This window comes from Mustela lutreola, chromosome 4, assembly GCF_030435805.1.
Source record: "Mustela lutreola isolate mMusLut2 chromosome 4, mMusLut2.pri, whole genome shotgun sequence".
Classification (NCBI taxonomy): domain Eukaryota; kingdom Metazoa; phylum Chordata; class Mammalia; order Carnivora; family Mustelidae; genus Mustela; species Mustela lutreola.
This window is the reverse complement of record NC_081293.1, coordinates 1103820-1125665: the sequence shown is the minus strand read 5'-3', so window position 1 is coordinate 1125665 and position 21846 is coordinate 1103820. Positions and strand designations below refer to the sequence as shown.

The following is a 21846-nucleotide window of genomic DNA, read 5'->3' as shown; positions in this document are numbered from 1 at the left end:
GGCTGGGAGGCTGTGGCCCTGGCCTGAGGTCTACGCCCAGCCACCTACCCCCGCCCCAGGTTCTGACTCAGGAGGAGGAACGGCTGGGCTGAGCTGAGCTCTCCTGCTTCAAAGAAATGGTCCCAGTTCTACCTCCGAGTGTGGGATGTTCCCAGAAGGGTGTCTTCACCTTAGGAACAGGGTGTGCGTGATCTCCAGGCAAGGGAGCTTGACGGTCTGGGATGGGCCCCCACCCCTCACACTGCTGGGCACTCCAGCATCCGTGCCGCCGTCCGTGCCCAGTGCTGACCAGTTGTGTCCTCTGGGGTGACTCAGACAGCCCCACTCTTGAATCTGGGCTTCTGGTGAAACCGCCATGGTCCAGGCCGGCCTCTGGAGAGGTCCAACCTGGTGGTCTCCATGTTCCTGCTGGCCCAGGGTCAGTGCAGCCTCCCAGCCAGGTTTCTGGGGCTCTGCTGGGGCCCCTGTTCAGGTACCAGTGAGAGAGATGATCACAGAGCCAGGTGACACCCACCTCCCTGCCGCCAACGCAGGAAACCTTAAACTCAAGACCCTGAGATCAAGACCTGAACTTGACCAGTGGGGCAACCTGTGTGCTCAAGATTCACATATTTTTACAAAACCTTAAACCTCTTCTCGAGTCTCCAACATCACCAGGTCTCCATCTAGAAACTCCTGGGCACTTGGTACCCCCCCACAGGGCATCCTGCAGCTGGCCACCTCTGGATCCTGGCTTCCTGCTGCTGACCAGAGCCCTGTGTCCCCGTGTGATCACGTGAGGTCATGTGTCTCACTCCCCGGCCCTTGGCGAGTAGGGCTGGGAGCCTGCCTCCTCTGCCTGGCCCTGCCAGCCCCTCACATGACCTGCAGTGCTGGTTCTGGTTCTGGGGCAGGCCCTGTGCCCCCAGGGGGCCCCCCATTGCAGCTGCGGGACTGGGGGAGCCATTCAGCCTGTGGATAGATCCTGGACAGACCCACGGCCATGGGCACGTGACACATACCACACGGACACCACAGTGGCTCTTATGTCGTGATGCTCAGAGGTGAGAAATCTACAGAAACACGGCAGGAGTATCTATAAAAACATCTTCACCTCCCCCCGGACACGCAAGCCTGAGTGGGCCCTGGTGGCCTGTGCATGGTGTCCAGTGGCCACTGCAGGGCTGGTGCCCACCAGGGGGAATGGGTCAGGGGAAGCAGGTCAGGGAGCCACCAGGAGAGGCCACAGGCCACAACTGCAGGGAACAGAGCCTCCGGGGAGGGGGGCACTCAGCCTCCTGGTGCAGCCCTTGGCCACACTGACAGCCTCCGCATGCCCGGTGCCGCCGAGAGCCAGCACGTGAGCTCCAGGGAAATCCGGACCAGGGAGGAACAGGGCCACCAGCCGGCTCTGTGCTGGGAGGAGCGAGGCTGCCTGCTTGGGAACGTCCATGTGGGGCCACGGCCCGCCGCCTGTCCTGTCGTCCCGGCAGACTGAGTATCCAAAGCAGCATTAACTCTCGCTGAGGCGGGAGGGACAGAGGGAGCCACACATGGGCAGCACAGGGTGCACGGCCTCCCGGTCCTCCACAGCATCCCCAGACTCGGGGACGGGCAGGGGCTCGCTTGCAGGGTCCTGGCTCCTCTTCAGCCTGGTGGGGAAACACAGCGAGGGCCTCTCTGCAGCAGCCCCAGGGCACTTGTGGCCAGTCCCCACTTGTCCGAGGACTGGGAACACAGCTGGACCTGCTGCCCCCATGGGCGCTGCGGAGAACTGAGAGTGACGCCCAGCCCCGCAGCCCCCTGTGTGACCATGGTGGCCTGAGGCTCGTGCAGTGGGCTGGTGGGTCCACTCTTTTGGAACAAAGCTTTGCGGAGAGCTTGGCTGAGTCTGTTCTAACTCAGGCCTCTGACCTCCGTGATAGAAGCCAGTGCCTTAAACCAGTGCCCACACATCGTCCTGCTCACTGAGGCAAGAGAGAGCTCAGAGCTGCCTCCTCCAGGAAGCCCTCCATGCCCCTCCTCTCCTGAGCCCACGGGGCCGGGCTTCCTCCCTCCCCTGCAGCAGGTGTGTCAGCAGTTTGTGGCCTGTCTTACCACCCTGACCCACAGCCCCTGGCACTCAGTAAGGGTTTATGGAATGAGTAGCTGGTAGCAGTCCACACGACTCCGCAGGGCCGCGAGCTGTCGGCCTGTCTGGGCAGTGCACCGAGTGTCTCCCCAGGAGATTCTGGCTGTTAGGCCCCTGTTTAGAACTGAAAGTTCCCAAGGAGCCCTCCCGCACAAGCCTGAACTGGGGACTTCGACGCTCTGCCCCCAGGGCTGCTCCCAAGATGCCTTAGGATAGTGGCTGTCCACTTCCCAGGCCCCCTGGTGCCTCATGGCTGCTGGGGCTCAGGACTTGTGTGGCTGAGAGCCGAGAGACCCTCGGCCTGCTGCTACCCACCCCCAACACACACTCACTTTTCTCTGTTAAAAATCACAAAGTCTTGCTGGATCGCATCAAGGCAGTCCTGAAGGTAGTCATTCTCCTATTAGTCAGAAAAACATACCGATGAGCGTAGTGGACACTCTGAGGCCCTCCCGTCCCCGCCGGTGGCTCCCGAGCACGGCCCCCCCGCCCCGCCTCTCCTCCTCCTGCACCTGTGGCTTTCTTTGGAGATCTTCTGGGCTGCTGGAGAAACTGTCCCAGCAACCACAGCATCTGGGGGTTTGCATCTCCTGAATGACCCTTAGCCAGGGGCCAAAGGATGCCCAGGATGGAAGCTCCTGCCTCGGAGCGGACACGGACAAGAGGGCAGGGTCTACAGCACAACTTGGCCAGAAACCACACCTGGCTTAGCTCCCTCCCCTCCCGGCGCCAAAGCCAAGGCCGTGGGAAGGAAGGAGCTGGACCCCGGAACCTGGGAGGGCCTCTGAGTGGTACAGGCGGGCACATTCGTCCTGTGAGCCTGCATGAGGGACCCCCGCTCAGGCTCCTGCAGGTGGCACAGAGCAGCCCCCCCAGATCTGCCTCTACCTGCCCTCCCGGCCTCAGAACGGCCCAGTCGCCAGCAGCACGGCTGGTGCAGAATCTGCTAAGGTCGGAGAGGCGCTCCCTGCCTCAGTAGGACATGCTGGGTGAGCGCCGCAGGGCAGTGCGAGGGCGGGGCGTGGGCTACGCGGCCGCATGGGGAATCCCTCCATGCCCGGCGAGCTCATCCTCTGGCAAGACCCCTGGAGCGGGGTCTAGTACGCTGCAGGGTGACTCCCGTATCATGGGAGACATGACAGCCCAGTGAGGATCCCAGAACAGCCGGGGCCAGTGCCGAGGGGGACGGTCTCAAGAGAAGCGGGCAGCTAGAGTCCGTCTGGGGTCGACAGACTCAAGAGTCAAGAACCAAGGACCTTCGGGTGGCCATGCTCTCCTGGAGGCTCAAAAGGAGCTAAGGAATGAGCTGGCGAGGGCCGGGGCGTCACGGAGCAGCTCTGCGCTGCCGGTTTTCTACAACGGCACTCCCTGCCGTCCACGCTGACGATGGCATGCCAGAATGACAGAAGCCTGGACAGAACGTAGCCGCACCTAACCAGGTGGGAGTGACCACGGTCACAGGTAGTGAGGGTGTGGTGATGAGGAGGTCACCTCGAGGCCGGGGTCTAGTGACATCTGACGTGCCACAGACAGTGCTCCTAACACTCAAAGAGGTGGACACTGAGCACGCAGACACGCGCGCACACGTGCACACACGCAGAGAGACCACGGGTTCAAGAGCAGCCGTCAGTCACCTTGATGGGAAATCACCACCATTTCCCAAGCACAGCTGTGACCGCTCTCCTGAGCACACCTGGGGAGGGGGGACCGCCTTCACCCGTCTGTTGGACACGAGATCTGAGCAGACACCTGGCCACGCCCACCTCAAGAGCAGCGACCCCAGCCCCACCCAGTGGCTGTTGCGTCCACTGCCGGCCACCAAGTGCATGAACAAGACGCCCTCCTATGGCATCTGGTAGAGCCCTCGTGGCCATCCTTGTGTTATGGTGGAAGAGCCGGAGAAGGTCTTGCCCCCGACAAAGCAGCCTGGGTTCCAAATAAGTCACAGCTCGCGTGGGCAGTGACAAGTGTCCCCATCCACAATGTTAAGTCTGTACCTCGGCCTTCGAACATTCAGGGCACAGGGATGCAGCTTCCCATTCTCCTCCTGCTCCCTTGGCAAGCCTGCCCCTGGGTCGTGGCAGACGGTGGGGGCCACAGCACGCGTGACCCCATGGCAGCTCTGGGTGCAGCGGCTGAGCCGGCGGCACAGTCACGCATAGCTCTGGGTGTGGCGCACAGCCTCTAGGTTGACAGAGACGTCCTCTCCATGCCCCCCACAGGAAGGACAAGGCCCGCTCTGCCGTCACCCGAGGCGGCCGGTGGCACTTCTGTGGCCTTCGCCCGAGGCTGGGCTTAGAGCCAGAGAGAGCCTCGCTTGTCTGACATCCGCAGTCTGCACCACGCTGACTGTGACGGCACCTACACGAGAGGAGCGGGAAGTGGCACATCCTCCAGATGTCGTTGTCCACTCCCGTCTGCGGTGGGGGGATCCGGTGACCTGCGCCCGGGCCCACGTGGGGTCTGGGCACCCCAAGCCCAGAAGCCCCTCCCACTAGCGGGTCCGTGCCCGCTGAAGGTGAGGCCAGCCCTCGGTGTGTACGGCTCTGTCCTTGCCGGTCACGGCCCTGCCATCGTGGCCTCCCAGAGGAGTCGCCACCCTGACTGAGTGGCCGGTCTCCACCATCAGGAGGAAACAGGGCTTCTGGGCCGAGAACGCATCTGAGCCTTGCCCGACTTCGTGCTGATAATGAACGGACAAGGGCTCGCGCTCCCGCCTGAGAAACGATGTGGCCAGGGCCTCCGAGCTCTCTGGGCACGGGTCCGCGTCACACCAGGAGGGGAGCCGCCAACACGCAGACCCCCCGAGGAGCAAGTGAGGGTGAGGCGGTACGGGAAGAGCCACGGAGGACGGGGCGGCCAGGGTTGCGGTCCAGCCGGCTAACCGTGCTCCTCTCGGTTTCCCAGGAAGCCCGAGAACAGTTCCAGAACAATCCAGGGCACTGTGGAAGCGGGTGGTGCCAACGCAGGCCTCACATACCACAGGGTGCACAGAGGACCCCTATTCCCCAGCTGTGGGGCGTGTGTCCGCAGGAAGCCCTGTGCTGTATCCGTGTGCGCGTCCTGTTCTGGGGCAGGACGCCCACACTTGCACCACTCGGCTCTCGGCCGACACACGCACACGCACACGAGTCACCAGACCAGAGAAACGTACAGCCCTCCGCCCCTTAGCTGAGCGCTGCGGGGGCGGGAGATGGAAGCTGTGTCCTCGGGACTCTGACACCAACTGCCCCGGGCGTATTTCCTGAGTAAACCCTCGCGGGCACACGTGTCTGCGGGCACACGTGTGTGGGCAGTGCTGACACCGACAGCTGTCACCCCTGGTGTGGAGTGGCAGGGGCCTCGAGACCGGCTCCACTTCCAGCAAAAACCCGCTGAGCAGACATACTCTCCAAGCCCCTGGGAATTCACCGGAAATGCGAGACACCTAGAGCCGCCCAGCGATCTTGAAAGAGGACAAAGAGCGGGACTCACGGTCCCTGATCTCGACGTGGACGCCAAAGCTGTGGTCATCGGACAGCTGGGGCCGGCACCAGGCAGACGAGGGGGACCCACAGATAAAGGGGTGGGTTCGTGCGTCCGTGAATAAACCCTTATTTTCGGAGGACCGACGTCTGAAAATGACGCCAAGCCATTTGACGAGAATAGAACTGTCTCTCCAACGTGTGCGTCCACGGGCCGGTCGGACCCGGACCCCGACCTGACGCTCTCCGCAAAACCCCCCCGAAAGAGGACCCCAGGGGCGAGATGGGCCAACTCTCAGAAGAAGCCGCAGGACTGGACCTCAGTGGCCTTCGTCGGGCGGCGGTTTCTCGGGCGAGACGCCAGAAGCAGGAACGAGAGAGAAGTCGACGCGCCGCGGTCCACAGAGTCCAGCGCGTCCGAGAACAACCCCGCCCACGAGAGAGAGAAAACCCGCAGCGCAATGCCTGCGGCCTCCCTGGGGGGCCCCGGCCTCGGAACAGCAGGACTCCCAGCCGGACGGAGGAGGGAGGGGCTCCGCGGCCTCCCCCACACCCAGAGCAGAACAGCCACCCCCCCACACCCGCAATTCCAGCCCCGCTCGCCAGGGGCCGCCACCAGCAGCCGGCCCCCTGCCCACTCCTCGCCTCACCCCTGTGCGGGGAGCAGGTGTGAGGGGGTGGCGCTGGGGCTGGGGGCCTCTGCCTGCTCAGACCGGTCCAGGAGTGGGGCGGCACCGGTGGCGTACAGGGTCACCGCTGTGACCCCTGCCATCCACCCCTGTACCCCACGTGCTCTTGTGAGGACCAGCTATACCCGGGGGACGGGGCAGGGCTGGTCCCACGCTCACAGCGCGAGCTCCCCAGGGGCGCCCCACACTCCCGGGGCAGGAGAGGGGCTGCTGTGGGTTACTCTGTTTCCCACCCCGCAGAGTGACATCCTACCCTTCAGCTCCCTGGAATGTGACAGAGTCAGGCTGGGAGAGGGCCATCTGGGGTTAGGGTGTCCCTGTAAGAGGAGCTCTGCACAGGGCGAGTGTGGGAGACCCCGGGGGCACAGCTGGGCATGATGGGTCCCCAGCCCGGAGCCCCACAGCCAGGGGCAGAATGGAGCAGCAGGGCCCCATCCACACAGGAGGACGAGCAGGCCTGGGGGGCGTCGTGTCCCTCACCGACTGCGAGCTGTCCCGGCTGCTGTCCCGGGACCGGTTCTTGGCCAGCCGCTTCTTCTTCTTGTGCAAGGGCCTGGACTCCAGGATCATCTCCTCCAGCTCGAAGGTGGGGTCACAGTGAAGGCGGCCTTTCTGTGGGGGGACGGGAGCTGAGCCCGGCCAGCGGGGCGCTCAGGCCCTCCCAGAGGCACCCCCACCGCCTCCCCGGCTTACGTTGGGCACGAAGCCCGGCGCCACCTTCTTCTCGCTCAGGTCTTGCCACAGCACGCCGGCCAGGGACGGGGCCGCCTGCATGTCCTGGAGGCTGGACGCTCGGTGCTTGGGGTCCACTGTGAGGAGCTGGAATGGGGTCCACGTGAGACCGTGCCTGGGCCCCACGACCCAGTGCCCACAGCTGACCGCCTGCCCCAGGCCAGGGAACTCCATGGAGCTCTCGCCGCAAGGACCTCAAGGGCCAGGCAAGGACGGACCCGACGTCGGGTCAGTGCCGTAACCTGGCCGACGGGACAGCCTGGCCAAGGTGGGGTCCCCGGGGACCCTCTACCACAGTTCGCCAGCAGGCGGCAGCCTCGGCCTGGCTAGTGGCAAGGAAGGCCACAGTAAGGACCTGGACAGGCTCCGAGGGGGCCCCAGGGCGCCCTGTGTGGCCCGGTCACGGGGGCTACGTGCCCCCCCCCCCATGCTGTCCTTCCTGCTACAGAAAACGTGGTCGACCCTACCTGAGGCTTCTCCTCGGTGTGAAGCCCGGCGTACAGATGGTCCCCACTCCCTGTTGGGGTCTCTGTGGGCCAAGGTCCCACTATGGGAGGCCCCTGGGCAGAGTGGTCAGTGCAGACCAGGAGGACAGCCCCCCAGGGACCGGGAGAAGCCTCTGGCTGCCTGGCTATCATTGTAGGGGTGAAGGTGTCCGGCAGGGGTGAGTGCATGCAGAGGAGAGCCCTGAGGGCCAGGAGCCAGCGGGGCCGTGTGTCGAGCTCTCCCATACCCCATCCTGACCCGACAGGCACCCGTGTGCTCCAAGTGGGGCTCCCTGAGTGGAGAGCGGTGGGGCCAGCCCAGCCCTGGACCCCAGATGGAGGCGCGGACAGCAGCCCTGACCCGGTCCCCTGGGCCGCTACAGCCGCGTGCTCAGGCCGTTCGAGGTGCAGTGGGGGCCGGGTCTTCTCAGGGTGCCTCCGGGGCCTGTGGCCAGGGTGCTCGCGGCCCTCCTCGGGCGGAGGGGCTCACCTTGCGCAGCAGGCCCACCATCTCCTTAGACCAGGTGGGGACGTACTGCACGCTCGCCGTGCTGAACAGCTGCACCAGGGACTCCACGGCGTTGCTGGAGTGGATGTCGTAGGGCCTCTGGGGCGGGGGAGGCAGCGCTGCACCAAGGGCCTCACCTCACAGCCAGAGGCACCTGCCACACACCCCCCCCCACGCAGGTGCAGCTCCCAGGGGAGCCCAGGGCCCGGGAGGAAGCAGGTCTGGGCCCAGGCAGCTTGGCCCCGAGGCCAGGACGGGCTGCTGTCCTCCAGGGTGGGGGGTCCCGGAGGTCCCCAGGAGGGGACACCAGGGTGAGAGCACAGGGACCCCCCCAGAGACCCTTGAACAGGTCTCAGCCCTCCTGCACCTGCTCAGTGTCTCTCCACACAGACACTGAGCACCCTTGGGGACAGGAGGGCAGCTTCATCCTTCCCCGAGGGCTCAGGCCACCCCTGGGGGATGCAGCGTGCTCCGTACCCATCCACGCAGCAGCTCGTAGGCCAGCACCCCCACTGACCACCAGTCCACCTCGAAGGAGTAGCCGCTCCCACCGCTGACGAAGGACTGGAAGATTTCCGGAGCTTTCCAGGAGGGAGAAGCAGCTGAGCATCCTGAACCACAGGCCCCGGGCCCCCTCCCCACTGACCGCCTGGGGGTCCCTCCTCCCCCTGGTGTGGACGGTGGGATCCTCCTATGCCCCCATCCCACACAGCCCTGTGCCTGCAGGGAAGTGACCCGAGCAACCCCCACCCCGTCCCACAGCCTGGGCCAGACACAGCAGGCCAGTGGCCGTGGCTCACCCATGTACGGCTTTGTCCCGGCGAGTGCGGTGGCCCGCTCCCCATCCTTTATGATGGTGGCGATGTTGAAGTCGGTCAGGTGTGCGTGCCCTGCGAGCAGAGGAGACCATGCGAGTGTCCCAAGGACGGGAGACGCATCCCGTGGGCCAGATGCGCGCCGCCCACCCCGCCCTGTGCCCGGCCTCACACGGCCTCGGCTCACCTTGCTCGTCCAGCAGGATGTTGTCGGGTTTGACGTCTCTGTTGAGGGAGCAGGAAACGGGGCCACGGTTCGTGCCTTGTTCGTGCCTTGCAGTCCCCGGCGGGGCGAGGGGGGGTCCCTCGGGCCCCTCCCCACTCAAGGCAGACGCCCCAGAGGCCAAAGTGGGCCTTAAGATGACGGACCTGGCAACATTCTGGCGGAACCAGGCGACACGAGCTATTCTGGGCCTGGGGCCGGGGGCGCCTCCAGCTGCCACCTGCTGCGGCCCGACGGACGGGGGCGAGTGCACCGGATGCAGGGGTGCCGCAGCCCCAGAGGACAGATGCCGGCCCCCTCACCCAGACCCCGGGGCCGGCCACTCTTCCAGAGCCCTGGGGCTGCACAGAATTAATGATTGAGGTCTATGCCTCCCTCTGGCTGACCTCAGGCCTCCTCGGGCCTGATTCTCGGAGCTCAGGCAGCACCTGTGCCTGGATCATAACCGGGTAACAGTCCTCCAGGGCAGGAGCGCAGAGACCCCATCTACCTGACTCTAACACGCCATCTTTATCTTCCTGATCTGCTTTCCACTAACATCTGTTCAATCCCCCAGGAGCATGGCCGATGAGCAAACGGCCTCTGCTAGGTGGTGGCCAGGCAGGACCCAGCAGCTGGACAGACCAGCTGAAGGGGACCCCGTTCCCAGCCCACCTGGGGCTGCTTGCATGGAAGCCACCCCCAGGGGCAGCAGGTGCACAGCCGTGGAACTGGCTTGGAGCCAGGCGCTGATGGGCTCGGGAGCCACACCTGCAGGCAGGTCTGGAGGCCAGGGGCCAGGCAGACTGTGCAGGAACCTGTCCAGGTCCCGCTGGAGCGCAGCCACCCACAGGCGACCCCCTGGGGACATACCTGTGGATGATGTGCTGACTGCGCAGGTAGTCGAGGGCCAGTGCCATCTCGCAGATGTACAGCCTCACCGTGTCCTCGGAGAACTGGACGTTCTGTTGCAGGTGGTAGCGCAAGTCCCCGCCCAGGAGCAGGTCCACGACCATGAACATGTCCTCCTCGTCCTGGAAGGAGTACCTGCGGGCACCGTGCGAGAGTGTGGCCCACACGTGGGAAGCGAGCTGGGGTCACAGCGCCCGCCGCACTCGATGACCCCCCCATCTAAGAGCCTGGACACCCACAACCTCCCACGGGCACTCCCCAGGAGCAGGGCCCCGCCATCCCCTCTGCTAGCACAGGGACCAGACGATCGCAGGGCTCTCCGGCCACAGCGCCGGAGGCGGGGCCCACGTCCAGGGGTGAGGAGTTGGAGAAGGCCCGGGCAGCTCCGGGCTCCACTGCCATGCCGGCCTGGCGTCCCACTCTGTTCCCACTAGTACCCGGGCAAGTCTACATCCCCTGTGGCACGGCCAGCTCCTGCCTCCTGATTACACGCAGGCAGGACCCTGGGATCTGACTTGGGCTGCTGGCCATGCTGAGGGACCTCTCGCACCTGCGGAGGCCCCAGAGGAATGATCCATTGTGGGGGGGGAGGGTCTTTAGCCCTGAGTGTGTCCCTGGAGAAGCTAGCGCCAAGTCGCTCTCAACAATGCCCTGTCCCACATTTCTGTCTCCAGATGCTGGCGGGGCCACCTCTCCCCCCATGTTCAGCTGAGGGACCCTCAGCTCGATCGTCCCGAGGCGGCACTACCAGGACCAGAGCTCCGTGTGTGCACGCCCTCCCAGCCACCTGGCGCCTGTGCCCACAGGGGCCCTCGGGAACGCGGTCCGGTCTGTAAGCCCATCAGGGCGCCTGGACCCAGGCTGGGAGTGTCAGGGAGGACCCCGCGTGGGGAGGCGCCCTTGGGCAGCAGGACCCCACACGGGAGAGAGTGATCTCACTGCCGCTTTCAGGCTCCTTGCCATCCAGGAGCTGGTCTCGGTGCCCATTTTATGGAGGCGCTCAGGCCCCCAGAACTCTCCCCACTGACTCTAGTGCCAGCGACTCCATAGGCCACAGGCCCCTTGGCGGGAAAGCCTGGCCCTCCTGTAGGTTGGGAGACCCGTACGCCCGGACAGCTCTGGCCCCGGGACGGGGAAGCTGAATGCATCCGGAGTCCCCAGGGCAGGGGAGGAGAGAGCGGGGGGAAGGGCCCTGGGGTCAGGGAGGGTGGCAGCGGGTCACGCACCACAGGTTGACCAGGAAGACGTGCTCGATCTCCTGCAGGATCTCCAGCTCCCGGAACACGTTGCGCACCTCGTCCCGCTCGATGCACTGCTGCTTGTTCATGTACTTCATGGCGTACATCTTCTCGGTGTCCCGTTTCTGCACGATGCACACCTGGAGGACGGACGGGGCGCCCGTGTCCACGCCGCCACCCCTACCCCTGCTGCCCGCACCAGACGCAACCCAGAAATGACGGGAGGTCTTTGGTGGGGCGGGACCCAGCCAAGAGCACGGCCCCGGGGCCCAGGCCCCTCCCCACAGGGACGAGCACCCCTTCCTGGCGCTCGGGGCAGCTGCTGACTTGGAGGGCTGCGGGGGGAGGTCGAGGAGGACCCCACGTGCGAGAGCTGCTGCCCTCGTCAACCCTGGGCCACCATCCCCGTGGCGACAGGAACCCTCCTGTGACGACAGGGTCCCACACGGCTCTCACATGCTAGTCCCCCAAGGCACTGGACTATACAGCCGACCAGTGCTATCGGTGGCGTTTACACGAGTGGGACAGAGCGACGCAAGAAGCAGCCCCGAGTCAGCTGGGGCAAGCCCGAGCGGCCGGGGGCATCTGTCAGAACCAGGGACCCATGTCTCCAAAGGAAGCGGGGCTAATGTACAAAAGCATAGGCTGTGGGGGGCAATGCCTCACCCCCCATCCAAGTCGTAGGGAGGCCGCTCATGGACAGGTGACCAAAGCCACCTGCGAGGGGCCCCACACCTTCGGGCTTCAGGTCTCCAAGCTGCAGGAGCCAGGGGTGGGCTGGGTGGGAAAGAAGGAGAGGAAATGGGAGGTTCTGGACCTCCAGGTGGGTGGGAGACTGTCCCGGGTGCCACACCCAAAGGCAGGTGTCCTGGACCAGAAGTGTCGGTGAGCATCGGGGTCTCGGGCCACACCCGTGGGATCCAGGCCTTGAAGGAAGCCACGTTCCCTCTCTGGGAAGAAAGGGAACGAAGGTGCTTTTTCCGGGAAATGTTCATCACAGTTGAGCAAACTGCTTAGAACAGACTTTCAAGCAACCTTATCTTCCAACAACCTCATGGACACGGGCAAGTGAGCTCCGTGAAAAACCATGCAGCCCCTGGAACAGAATTTATAAAGGCTTTTGAGAACGTGTGGAGATTTCTATAAACCCAAGCAGAAACCACAGGCTATGCTCTTAATCCACAGTGTGGAGACGAAGTGCGGGCGTGGGCGCAGACGGGACCCGAGCACGGGGCAAGCGGCACCCCAGCCCCCGCCGCTCTGGCGTCTGTTCTGTTCAAACGAGGGTGTCTGGCAGGCAGGTGGCGGGTGACCACTGGCTGTGGGGCGCTGGACACGACAACCAAGCGCCGTCAGCTGAGCGCCCACGTCACCCAGTGCAGGACCTTCGCGAGCTGCAGAGGCGGTTTCCAAGGCGACACCCACACACCTCCCGCCGGCCCCAGGGAGGCAAAGCTGGCTGGCGTGACGTCCCGGGCGTGGAGGGGGCGTTCGGCCAGGCTGAGCTACGTGGAGCCCTGAGCCTGGCCAGCTCCCATCTCAAAGCTGCCCGGGAACCCGTGCAGGCCACCCAGGGCCCCGCAAAGCCCTGCCTACAACGTCCTCTAGCTGGGCTGACTGCCGGGAAGCTCGCAGCCTGGGGACCTGCGCCCGGCCTCAGACCTGCTTCGCTTCGTACTTCCAAAGACCCCCACAAGGTCTTGACGCGGCGAGTTAAGCCCGTCCTCGATGCTCTTCGCAGGCTGGGGCGGGGGCAGACACACGGGAGCCCCGTTCCTGACGGCGGGAAGAGTCGGCAGGGAAGGGAGGCCACAGCCCAGGTCCTGCCTTCTGCGCCGCCCAGGCCTTCCATGCAAAGAAAGGCTGGAGGCAGTTCCGTCTTCCCTGACTCTCCCCCAAAGTGAACACGGGGACAGGGTGTCTGTTCTCTGAAAGGAGCACAGTCCTGAAAATGTGGTCCCCAAGGGGCGTCGGGATGGACAGAGCCCTGCTGGTGGGGACAGAGGCGGTGACCACTGTGAGGTGGCTCCTCTGCGGGAACATCACACCGGTGGGGACCTCTGCTGACCTGAAGCAGCAGGACGCCGGCCGGGGCTGAGGAGGCCACCAGAGAGGACAGGCTCTTGGGGTGGTTCTGCCCACTGCGGCCACACACAGCAGAGAGACCCCTGTCCAGGAGCCTCAGGTGCCTGTGGGCAGCCCGACGTCCCCCACGGCTTTGTCGTGCCCACGTGTCCACTGACCACGGCTGTGTCTCTACCGTGCTCAGCAGAACGATGGCCCCAGGGACACCCACATCCTAGTCCCCATGCCCTGTGATGTGTGACTTTCCCAGGAGATCGTCCCAGACTGCCCCGCAGAGTCCTCATGAGGAGGAGGCAGTGGGAGATGGGAGCCCCAAGAAGGCATCCGGGCTCCGCGGCGCTGCCCAAATACCGCAGACCCCGTGGCTTAAGTGCAGACGGTTCTTTCTCCCAGTCTGGAGATGGGAGTCGAAGCTCAAGGTGCCGGCAGAGCCACCGTCGGTGAGGACCCCACGGCTCGCAGATGGTGTCTGCTCGCACGGTCCTCCCGCAGCCGGTCCTCAGGACGCGACGCGCACGGAGACCGTCTGGTCTCTGCCCCCGCCTCCCTCAGAGGCTGACGTGAATCCGAACCCCTGCACGCTGGGGGACGGGCTTCCACACGGGCTGGGGGACGCAGGTCTACGGCAAGAGGAAATATGATGACCAGAGGGAGGGTCCTCGGTGTGTGGTCACTTGTCACAGTGGCCCCAGGAAGCCAACGTGGCTGGTGCCCGCTGTCCTGGGAGCCATGGGGTACAGAGCAGAGTGGTCGGTGCCCTGGACAGCGTGGTCCGGCTCTTCTTGCTTTCCCAGCTGGTAGGGCTGCCGGACCGAGACCGGGAGGAGGCGAGGTCACCCCCGAGGCCTTTCCAGCGCCTCCCACGCGTGAGGCCACTCGTGCGAGAACCACGTGCTTACTGGACTCGACCCTCGTTTCGCAAAACAGCCCAGAAGTCGTCTGCAGGAGGGACACCCAAGCGCTCTCTCAGCGGGCCACAGACCGCCGGGCTCCATGGGCTGTCCTGCCTCCCCGTCTCGCCACGAGCCTGGCCTCTGATCTGGGGCCTTCCCAAGAGACGCAAACGGACAAAGAGGAGTGGTGGGGCCCCGGGGCGCCCGGCCATCATCTGAATGTGTTCCGTGGGCTGCGGCCACAGCCAGTAAAGCCCAGTCACCCGCTTGTCTCCGCCGCTCCCCACGCTCTTCCTCAGGATTTCTGAGACTGCCACAGGGGACAGCCTGCGGGCTCTCCCCACTCCGCACACCCGAGAGACGCGGAGCGGCAGGCAGACACCCCCCAACCCCAGCCCCGGGGTCTCCTGACCGAGGTCTCAGGAGGAGAAGCCCGGAGCTTCCGAAGCGTCTCCACCTCCGTCCAACGAGGCACATTCAGAGGCTCCTGGTGAGCCGAGAGCCCGGGAGCTCTGACAGCCACTGCCTGTGCCCAGTCGGGCGGCCCTGGCTCCCTGGCTCTGGTCACACAGCCGTAAGCACCGCCCTCCCAGCGGCCAGGGAAGAACAAAGTGGTCTTTTTCCCCCCACGCATGTTACTTGCTGTATTTGCTTTTAAAGTCTTTGTCATTCTGGTTAAATTGGTAAGTAAGTTTTGTGATCTGTGATCTTCTTTAATCAAATATTTTAAAACTTCTGCCTATTTTTTACAATCTTCCCCAAATCAAATTTAACACAGTCTTTTTGATTTGTTATGATTTGTTACTGATTTGTTATTTGTCCTTAGAAAAATATAGACGTTACCCAGTTAGGCTGACATGACGCGTTCGGTTACCCGGAAGCTGTCAGACGGGAAGCGTCGCTAACCCTTAGGTTCTGCCGTCCGCACACATGCTACTAATACCCGTGTTTCAGAATCATGCAGAGTGGCTGAAGCTGGCCCGCCAACGCCCCTAGAGTCTGTAGAATCGCTGGTAATTCCAGTTATTGTCATAAGTGGCACAGCCACGGAAATAACCAAATATCCTCGTCAGCTGCATCATTTTGCAAAACACTCTCGTCAGATCTCGAACCATGGCTGCTTTCACTGTCTCCGCATTCGGAGATGATCGCCGTCTTACCGTCGAGCGCACACCAGAGCCCTCTGTCTTCATTCAGAAAGTCCTCGGGAAGGGCTTCCGTGGGGACCCTGAAATCACGCTGCGGAGCCAGAGACCTTCCAAAACTAATGGAGAAGCTCGTGGCTTCAGGAAACTGGATTTAATTACGCGGCCCCGGCTGACCTCATGAGGATGATGACCTCTTCTACGACCTCTGGTTGGAAGCACTGCTGGTTCTCTGATGTCTGGGTCTCCAGACTTAAGAAATCCTGTTTCTCTCAGATGCCCCGCTGAGCAGGGAGCCTGACACGGGGCCCGACCCCAGGACCCTGGGATCATGGCTTGAGCCGAAGGCAGACGCTGAACGACTGAGCCCCCCAGGCCCCGTCATCCCCTCACTCTTACTCAAGACTTTCCGCCTGCCTGGAGAGAGAACAGAAGAGAAAGAAATCCCCGCTTTCTTTTCTCTCAAGCCCTCCGTAGTTCACGGCCCGTGTGGGAAACCTCACCTTTACAAGCAGGACTGAGACGCTGACCCCTCTCCCCACCCGACTCCTCCGAAACTCAGCGACTGTTCTTAAAGACGCCGACTTTCACGCCAGCGTGTCTACATACAGGAGGAGTCTGTTCTCCTTGTCGTGGGACGTAATTAAACTCATGGTGATGTCACCAAGGCTTCGACGGGGAGGTCGTTTTTGAAAGCGGTACAGGCGGCGCTGGACCAGCCTGGTGTGCGCGTGGGGCTCCTGGCCCCACAGGCAAGTAAAGAAGGTCACTTGTTGACAGGCCCAGGAACTGGGGATACCTTGGGAACCTGGAAGACAGGAATTCACCCTAATTTAGAGGGCCTAAAGGCAGAGTCTGGTGACCCGGCTTCTCAGTCTCGAGAGGCGACATTGGATCCGGGACCCTGTGGGAAAGTTCTAGCAAAGCAGACTTCGAAGAGCCACGTGGTCAGCCACTATTCTTGCCACACGCATGTAAACGTCAGGCTGAGTTCCACGAGACGCGACTTCTCTGCAAACACGTAGTGTGACTCCCATGGTATCTCGCATCCCTGCCGGACAGCCTGTGTGTCAGTGGCAGCGATGGTGCCCGGGGGCCCGCGCCGGACGTCCTCTGCGTCAGCCGGGGCGCGCCATTCTGTGCTTTCTGTGGAAAACCGGCATTCCCCCCCCAGCCTTCCGCCTTGAACCATGAAACATGAAAACTGCCCTGCCCCAGCACCCCCACGGCAGCCAGATGACTCGACAGACGCTTTCTGAGAAAGTGCCGCAGAGACCTCGTGTGCACGGCCTTCGTGCCGACCGCCGCCGCGCGGGCCCCTCGGGACGCTCCCCAGAGCTCCCCAGACCCTCAGCAGGGACAAGCGGGCCGCAAACCAGGAGATGCCCCGGAGCTGCCCCCACCCCTCCGCGCCACCCACCAGAGGCGCCCACCACCCAACCTCCTGCCCACGGAGGCCTCCCCGCGGACTCAGAACCTGGCCTTGAGGTGGGCGGTGCACGTGCAGCCCCGCCTCGTGAAAGGAGACCCACGTCGCTAACCTGACCTCTTCTCCGCATGGAGACACAGGCTCAAAGAGAGAAGGAGCAAGCTGCCGGTGTCCCGTCCGAACCGGGGCGCTCTGAGGGACGCCTCCGCGGGGAGCGGGGGGAGGGGGAGGACAGCCACTACAGTGTGCCCCCCGGGCTCACGTGTCACGGGCTAAGACATGTAAAGGCCAGCAGGTGCAGGACAGGCCCCTGACCGTCCCGTCTTCCTCCTGAAAGAAGCCCCATGTGGACGACGGCGGACGGGGTCCTCCCCGCACCAGAACCGTGTGCCCCGAGGATGGGGAAGTCGACGCCAAGAGAATTCTGGACGGATCCAGTTCACGCGACTCTCCCCTTCCGCTCCCCGAGTCTAGTCACTCCTCCGCACCGGCCTCTTTGTCCAAACCCAGATGGAAACATGTAGGTCTGGCCACCTCTTTGTGTCTGTTTCCTTACGAGGGCTCCTGGGTCACATACAACTCACCCTAAACACACACGTGCTGTTCTCTCTGTCTGTCCTATGTCCGCTAGTCCTCCAGTCCAATGGGAAATCGCCTCCCCCGAGCCTCAGAGGAGCCCAGCCCAGCCACACCTTGACTTTGGCGTCTGGCATCCAGAGCTGTGGGGGAATGTGTCTCTGCTGCCGTGGGCCCCCAGCGGCAGCGCTGCGTTATCGCGGCCTCAGGACACAACACAGTCCCCAGACCCTTCGAGGGAGCCCATCTATGGACATACCCTGCTTCCATCCAGTGTCCGTCACACTGACGGCCTCTAACCAGCCCCCCGCTCTGACCTCTGTAACCTGAGCCCCACTTTGTTCTCTACCCTGAGCTCACGGTTGGACCAAGCCCTGGCTCTGTTCTCTACCCTGAGCCCCTGATTTGACCTCTAACCCGAGCACCCACTCTGACCTCTAACCCAAGCCTGATTTGGCCTCTGCCGGAGCCCCTGCTCTGACTTCTAACACAAACCCCCACCCACTGGGGCGCCTGGGTGGCTCAGTGGGTTAAGCCTCTGCCTTCGGCTCAGGTCATGATCCCAGGGTCCTGGGATCGAGCCCTGCATCGGGCTCTCTGCTCAGCAAGGAAACTGCTCCTCCTCTCTCTCTGCCTGCCTCTCTGCCTGCTTGTGATCTCTGCCTGTCAAATAAATAAATAAAATCTTTAAAAAAAAGAAACAACAACCCCCCACCCAGACCTCTAACCCAAGCCCCAGCTCTGACTCTCCTCTGAAACTCCACTCTGCCCTCGCCCCCAAGCCCCCGATTTGACCTCTAACCTGAGCCCCGGTCTGACCGCTTTCCCTACCAGTTGTTGGGAGCCCTCCCGTGCAGCCCTCTCCTCGGAGAGGCCAGCCTCCTGGCTCCCCTCTGCTAACCCAGGCCGGCCGACCACACCGCTTCTGGGAGGCTGCTGGGCTGTGGGGCCCCCAGGGTCACTGTCCCGAGGGCGCCAGCATTCCCCTGCGGAGTCGGTCACGTCAGGACCCCCGAGAGGGGCTGGAGCTCCCCGCAGCTGGAAAGGCCAGGTCTGGCGGCCCCCGCGGTTTCTCTGCCAGGAGAGCTCAGAACAGCAGGGTCTGCGGTGCTGGGGCTGGGCGTGGTCCCCGCCATCCCGCTCAGGCGGCTCTCCCAGGACGAGAGTAGAAGTGCTTCGGGCTCCGGGGCTGGGAGCAGGCTGCCCCATTCAACCATCTCCTCCACGGCCCGGGTCCGGGCTCTGAGCCGCGTCCTCCAGTCGAGGACGGAAGCGGACAACAGGACAGAATCCGACCGATGCACGAGGAGCTCCGCTGCCCGGCCCACGCGGCTGGGGTTCTCTGGCAGTGCCCGGGGCAACCCGAAGCTGGGGCGGCCGATGGCTCGGTAACTGCCATTCTAATCCAGTGCTGTCGGCATGTTCTGCAGATTTAGTGATTCACCCCAAGCTCTTTTCCTCTCCCAGTAGTTTTTGTTCCCCAGAAAGCAAACGCCTGACAACAGGTACTTAAAGCCTCAAACATTACGAGGAAATTGTCTCCTGATCTCACCCGGGGAGCTTCTGGAGCTGGGGAGGGGGTGCGGGCAGTCCGGCTGGGCTGGAGGAAAGACAGCAGGGGCGCGGGTCTACACTGCACCACCTCCCACAGGGCGCCTGGCCTCCCTGAACCGGGAACCCACATCCAGCCCCATGGCAGGCGGGCCCCTCGCCCGGGGTGGAGGGGGGTCGCTGGGCTCTCCCAGGACGGCGAGCAGTCCGTGTGGCAGGTGCGCGCAGGAGGGGCAGGTGTGCCGGGCTCTGTGTGCTCTGAGATGGCTCCTGCCCGCTCGCCGCATATGCTTTGTTGACCTGCCTCTGCCGCCTCTGCCAGCCCCACGGACCTGGGTCTTGTCCTCCTCGTTCCCAGACGTTTCACCAGCAGGCCCGGTGCAGAGTAATGAGGTTTTTATCATTTTAAGCCAAAGGGTCCCAGTGCCATCTGGGGGAGCTTCATTTCCAGGTAGAAGGGACAGGTCTGGCCATGTTCCTGCCCCAGGACCCCCAGTAGAATGGTCGGCGAGCCAACCGCTGGCAGGACCTGGCCACACAGGACCGTCAGCCACACAGGCCCTCGACCCGGTGCCCGTGCACCCTGGGGGGAGCATGTTCATGTCCTCATGTCGTCCCCACGGCTCCCTAGGGGCAGGTCCTGCAACTGTCCCTCTGACAGACAAGGAATGTGGACAGAGAAATGGGCCGAGAGTGCAGTGGGCTCCCAAGAGATCTCCACCCCAGCCAGCAAACGCAGCACCTAGAGTCAAGGCCAAAACCTAACAAAAGATTTAAAACCACCTCTGCTTGCAGATGACCTGGTTCTACACCCGGGTTTGACAGGCTCAAAGCGAGCACAGGGGTGAGGGCGGCTGTGCTCTCCCCGGGAAGACTCAAGAGTGGGCTGAGCTGTGGGCAGGCGTGGCTGTCTAGAGCGGATCCAATACGGTCCGTTCGCGGCCCCGATAGCCAAGATGGATTCTGGCTGCGTGAGCGTTTATGTGCAGCCGAACCGTAGACGTGACCCACGAAAGTGTGCCCGGAGAGCTCTGTGACCCAAGACAGGACAGCTCTCCTGCGGCGCGAGGCCCCTGGCCACAAGAGGAAAGGCCGATAAACAAGATCTGAAAACGGAACATCTTCCACGTGGGGAAGACATGTCTGTCTGAAACACAACACGGGGGAAAACTTTGTAGTCCGCACCAGAAACAAAGCGTGTCCCCGACCTAACGAGCCTCTAGAAGTGAAAGAGAAGGGTCAGCCGGACAGGAGCAGCGGCACAGACACATGAAGGGCCGCCACACGGCCTTGCTGTCACAGAAGGCAGAGCAAAACCTCAGAGATGCCACTTCTCTCCTGTCAGACTGGCGAACGTCCAAGCCCCGGCGACACGTGGCGTGGCAGGTGCTGTGCAGGAGAGCAGCACGGTGCGGGGGAGCAGCACGGCGCGGGGGAGCAGCACGGTGACCGGCCCGGGAGGAACTCGCATGTGCATTTACCTCCCGGCCCACGTGTCCGCATCCACGAACCTGCCCATGGAGACGTTGGCGAAGCTGTGCAGAGGCTCATGCGGGTCACTGTGGCCTTGCCTGAGACTGCACCACTGGGGACAGTCCCCCCTCCCCCCGAGGGGCTGTGGTTGGCAGACACTGGCCCCCACCTGTCCACGCTCGAACCCCAGTGACCTGTGGGCTTGTCGCCACATGTGGCACAGGGGGCTTCGCAGATGTGATCGTGTGAAGGACCCTGAGATGCAGACCGTCCCCAGCGGGCAGGCCCGGGGTCATCACGGGTTTCTGAACAGGGCAAAGACGGAGGCAGAAGGGCCAGAAGGAAGCAGGACCTGAGGGATGTGGGACCACAGGCCAAGACACCGGGACCCGCAGGCTCCTCTAGGAGGTGGATGAGGCCCCTGGAGCCTCCGGAAGGAGCCAGCCTGCCCGCAGCCTGACGTCAGCCCACGGCTCGCCCACAGCCGACCTCCGACCCCCAACACTGCCACAGAATACATCCGCGGGGCTGGAGCCACTGTATCTGTGCTCTTTGTCCGGCTGCCACGGGACACCCGTCCGCACGCCTGCCCCGTGTCACGCTGACACAGAACGGAGTGTTGCCAGCGGGTGGAGCGTCAGGTCCAGAAATCCTGTGGCACGAAAAGCTACGCCTGGAGGAATGCCGTGGTGGTGGGAGACCACCCCGGATTTCATAGGAAAATATGAAAAAGAAACGAATGGACGTGTAAACTGTGTGGCTTCCAGAAGGATGTTTCCAGGAGGGAGCAGGAAACGGGACGCCAGGGTGGGGCAGGCTGCACACTCCTGAGCGACCTGGCTGGACAGATCTCCGCGCGGCACCACGTCCGTGTCCTCCACAAACACCACATTCAACACCAAGGGCAAAACCGAAGACTTGAGAGCAAAATACGACCAAAACAGGGTGTGTCCAGGAGGCGGGTCATCAGAGAGGAAGGACTTCCAGGGACCATGAGTGCCCGACTCCCGGGGGATGCCCCCCGTGGACCTCCCAGCTCTGGCCATGACAGAGGCCTGTAAGAAGCAGCCATGTCCAGCAGCAGCCAGCTGCCCCGGCGCCCAGACTGTGGCCGGTGAGTGTCACTCCCGACCAGGAGGGCCCAGGTCCCACAGGGAAACCAAGGCTCTGCTCCTTGGGGCCAGAGCGTCCAGTCCCCCCAGCGAGTCCAGTCCCCCCAGTGAGCGCGACACCGTCACACTGGGTGCCAACAGCGTCACAGCCCGTGGACCAGGGGACAGCAAGGCGTCCTGTCCACAGCGTCAGAGTGGCCACGGAGCTCCGCTCTGCTGGCCGCCAGAAGACACCCGGGGACCAGCTCTGTCCCTGACAGCTGTCCGGTGAGGGGAAGAAGGCATGTGTCCTTCTGAATGAGCTCTTCTCCACCTCAGGGACAGAGAACCTTCGTCAGCACGGCGGCGAGTTGGGGACGACGTGTGGCAGCTGGGACACCACTCCTCGGCGCTGCTCGGGGAGCCGTGGGCGAGGGGGACGATCCCT

The 21846-nt window shown here is 63.5% G+C and overlaps 1 protein-coding gene across 4 annotated transcripts in view; it reads right to left on the bottom strand.

Annotated features, from left to right (window-relative positions):
- Positions 1–1016: 1016 nt before the first annotated feature.
- STK32C (serine/threonine kinase 32C) overlaps positions 1017–21846 on the bottom strand; it is a 67781-nt gene continuing 46951 nt past the window's right edge. For all 4 annotated transcript variants that reach the window (XM_059172785.1, XM_059172788.1, XM_059172786.1 and 1 more), the window contains 10 exons: positions 11144–11295; positions 9879–10052; positions 8991–9028; positions 8789–8878; positions 8466–8569; positions 7971–8087; positions 6957–7082; positions 6744–6875; positions 2443–2510; positions 1017–1631 (listed from right to left, as the gene is read on the bottom strand). In XM_059172785.1, coding sequence (XP_059028768.1) covers positions 1493–1631; positions 2443–2510; positions 6744–6875; positions 6957–7082; positions 7971–8087; positions 8466–8569; positions 8789–8878; positions 8991–9028; positions 9879–10052; positions 11144–11295 — 1140 coding nt within the window. In that variant the 3' untranslated portion in view covers positions 1017–1492. The remainder of the gene's footprint in view (positions 1632–2442; positions 2511–6743; positions 6876–6956; positions 7083–7970; positions 8088–8465; positions 8570–8788; positions 8879–8990; positions 9029–9878; positions 10053–11143; positions 11296–21846) is intronic.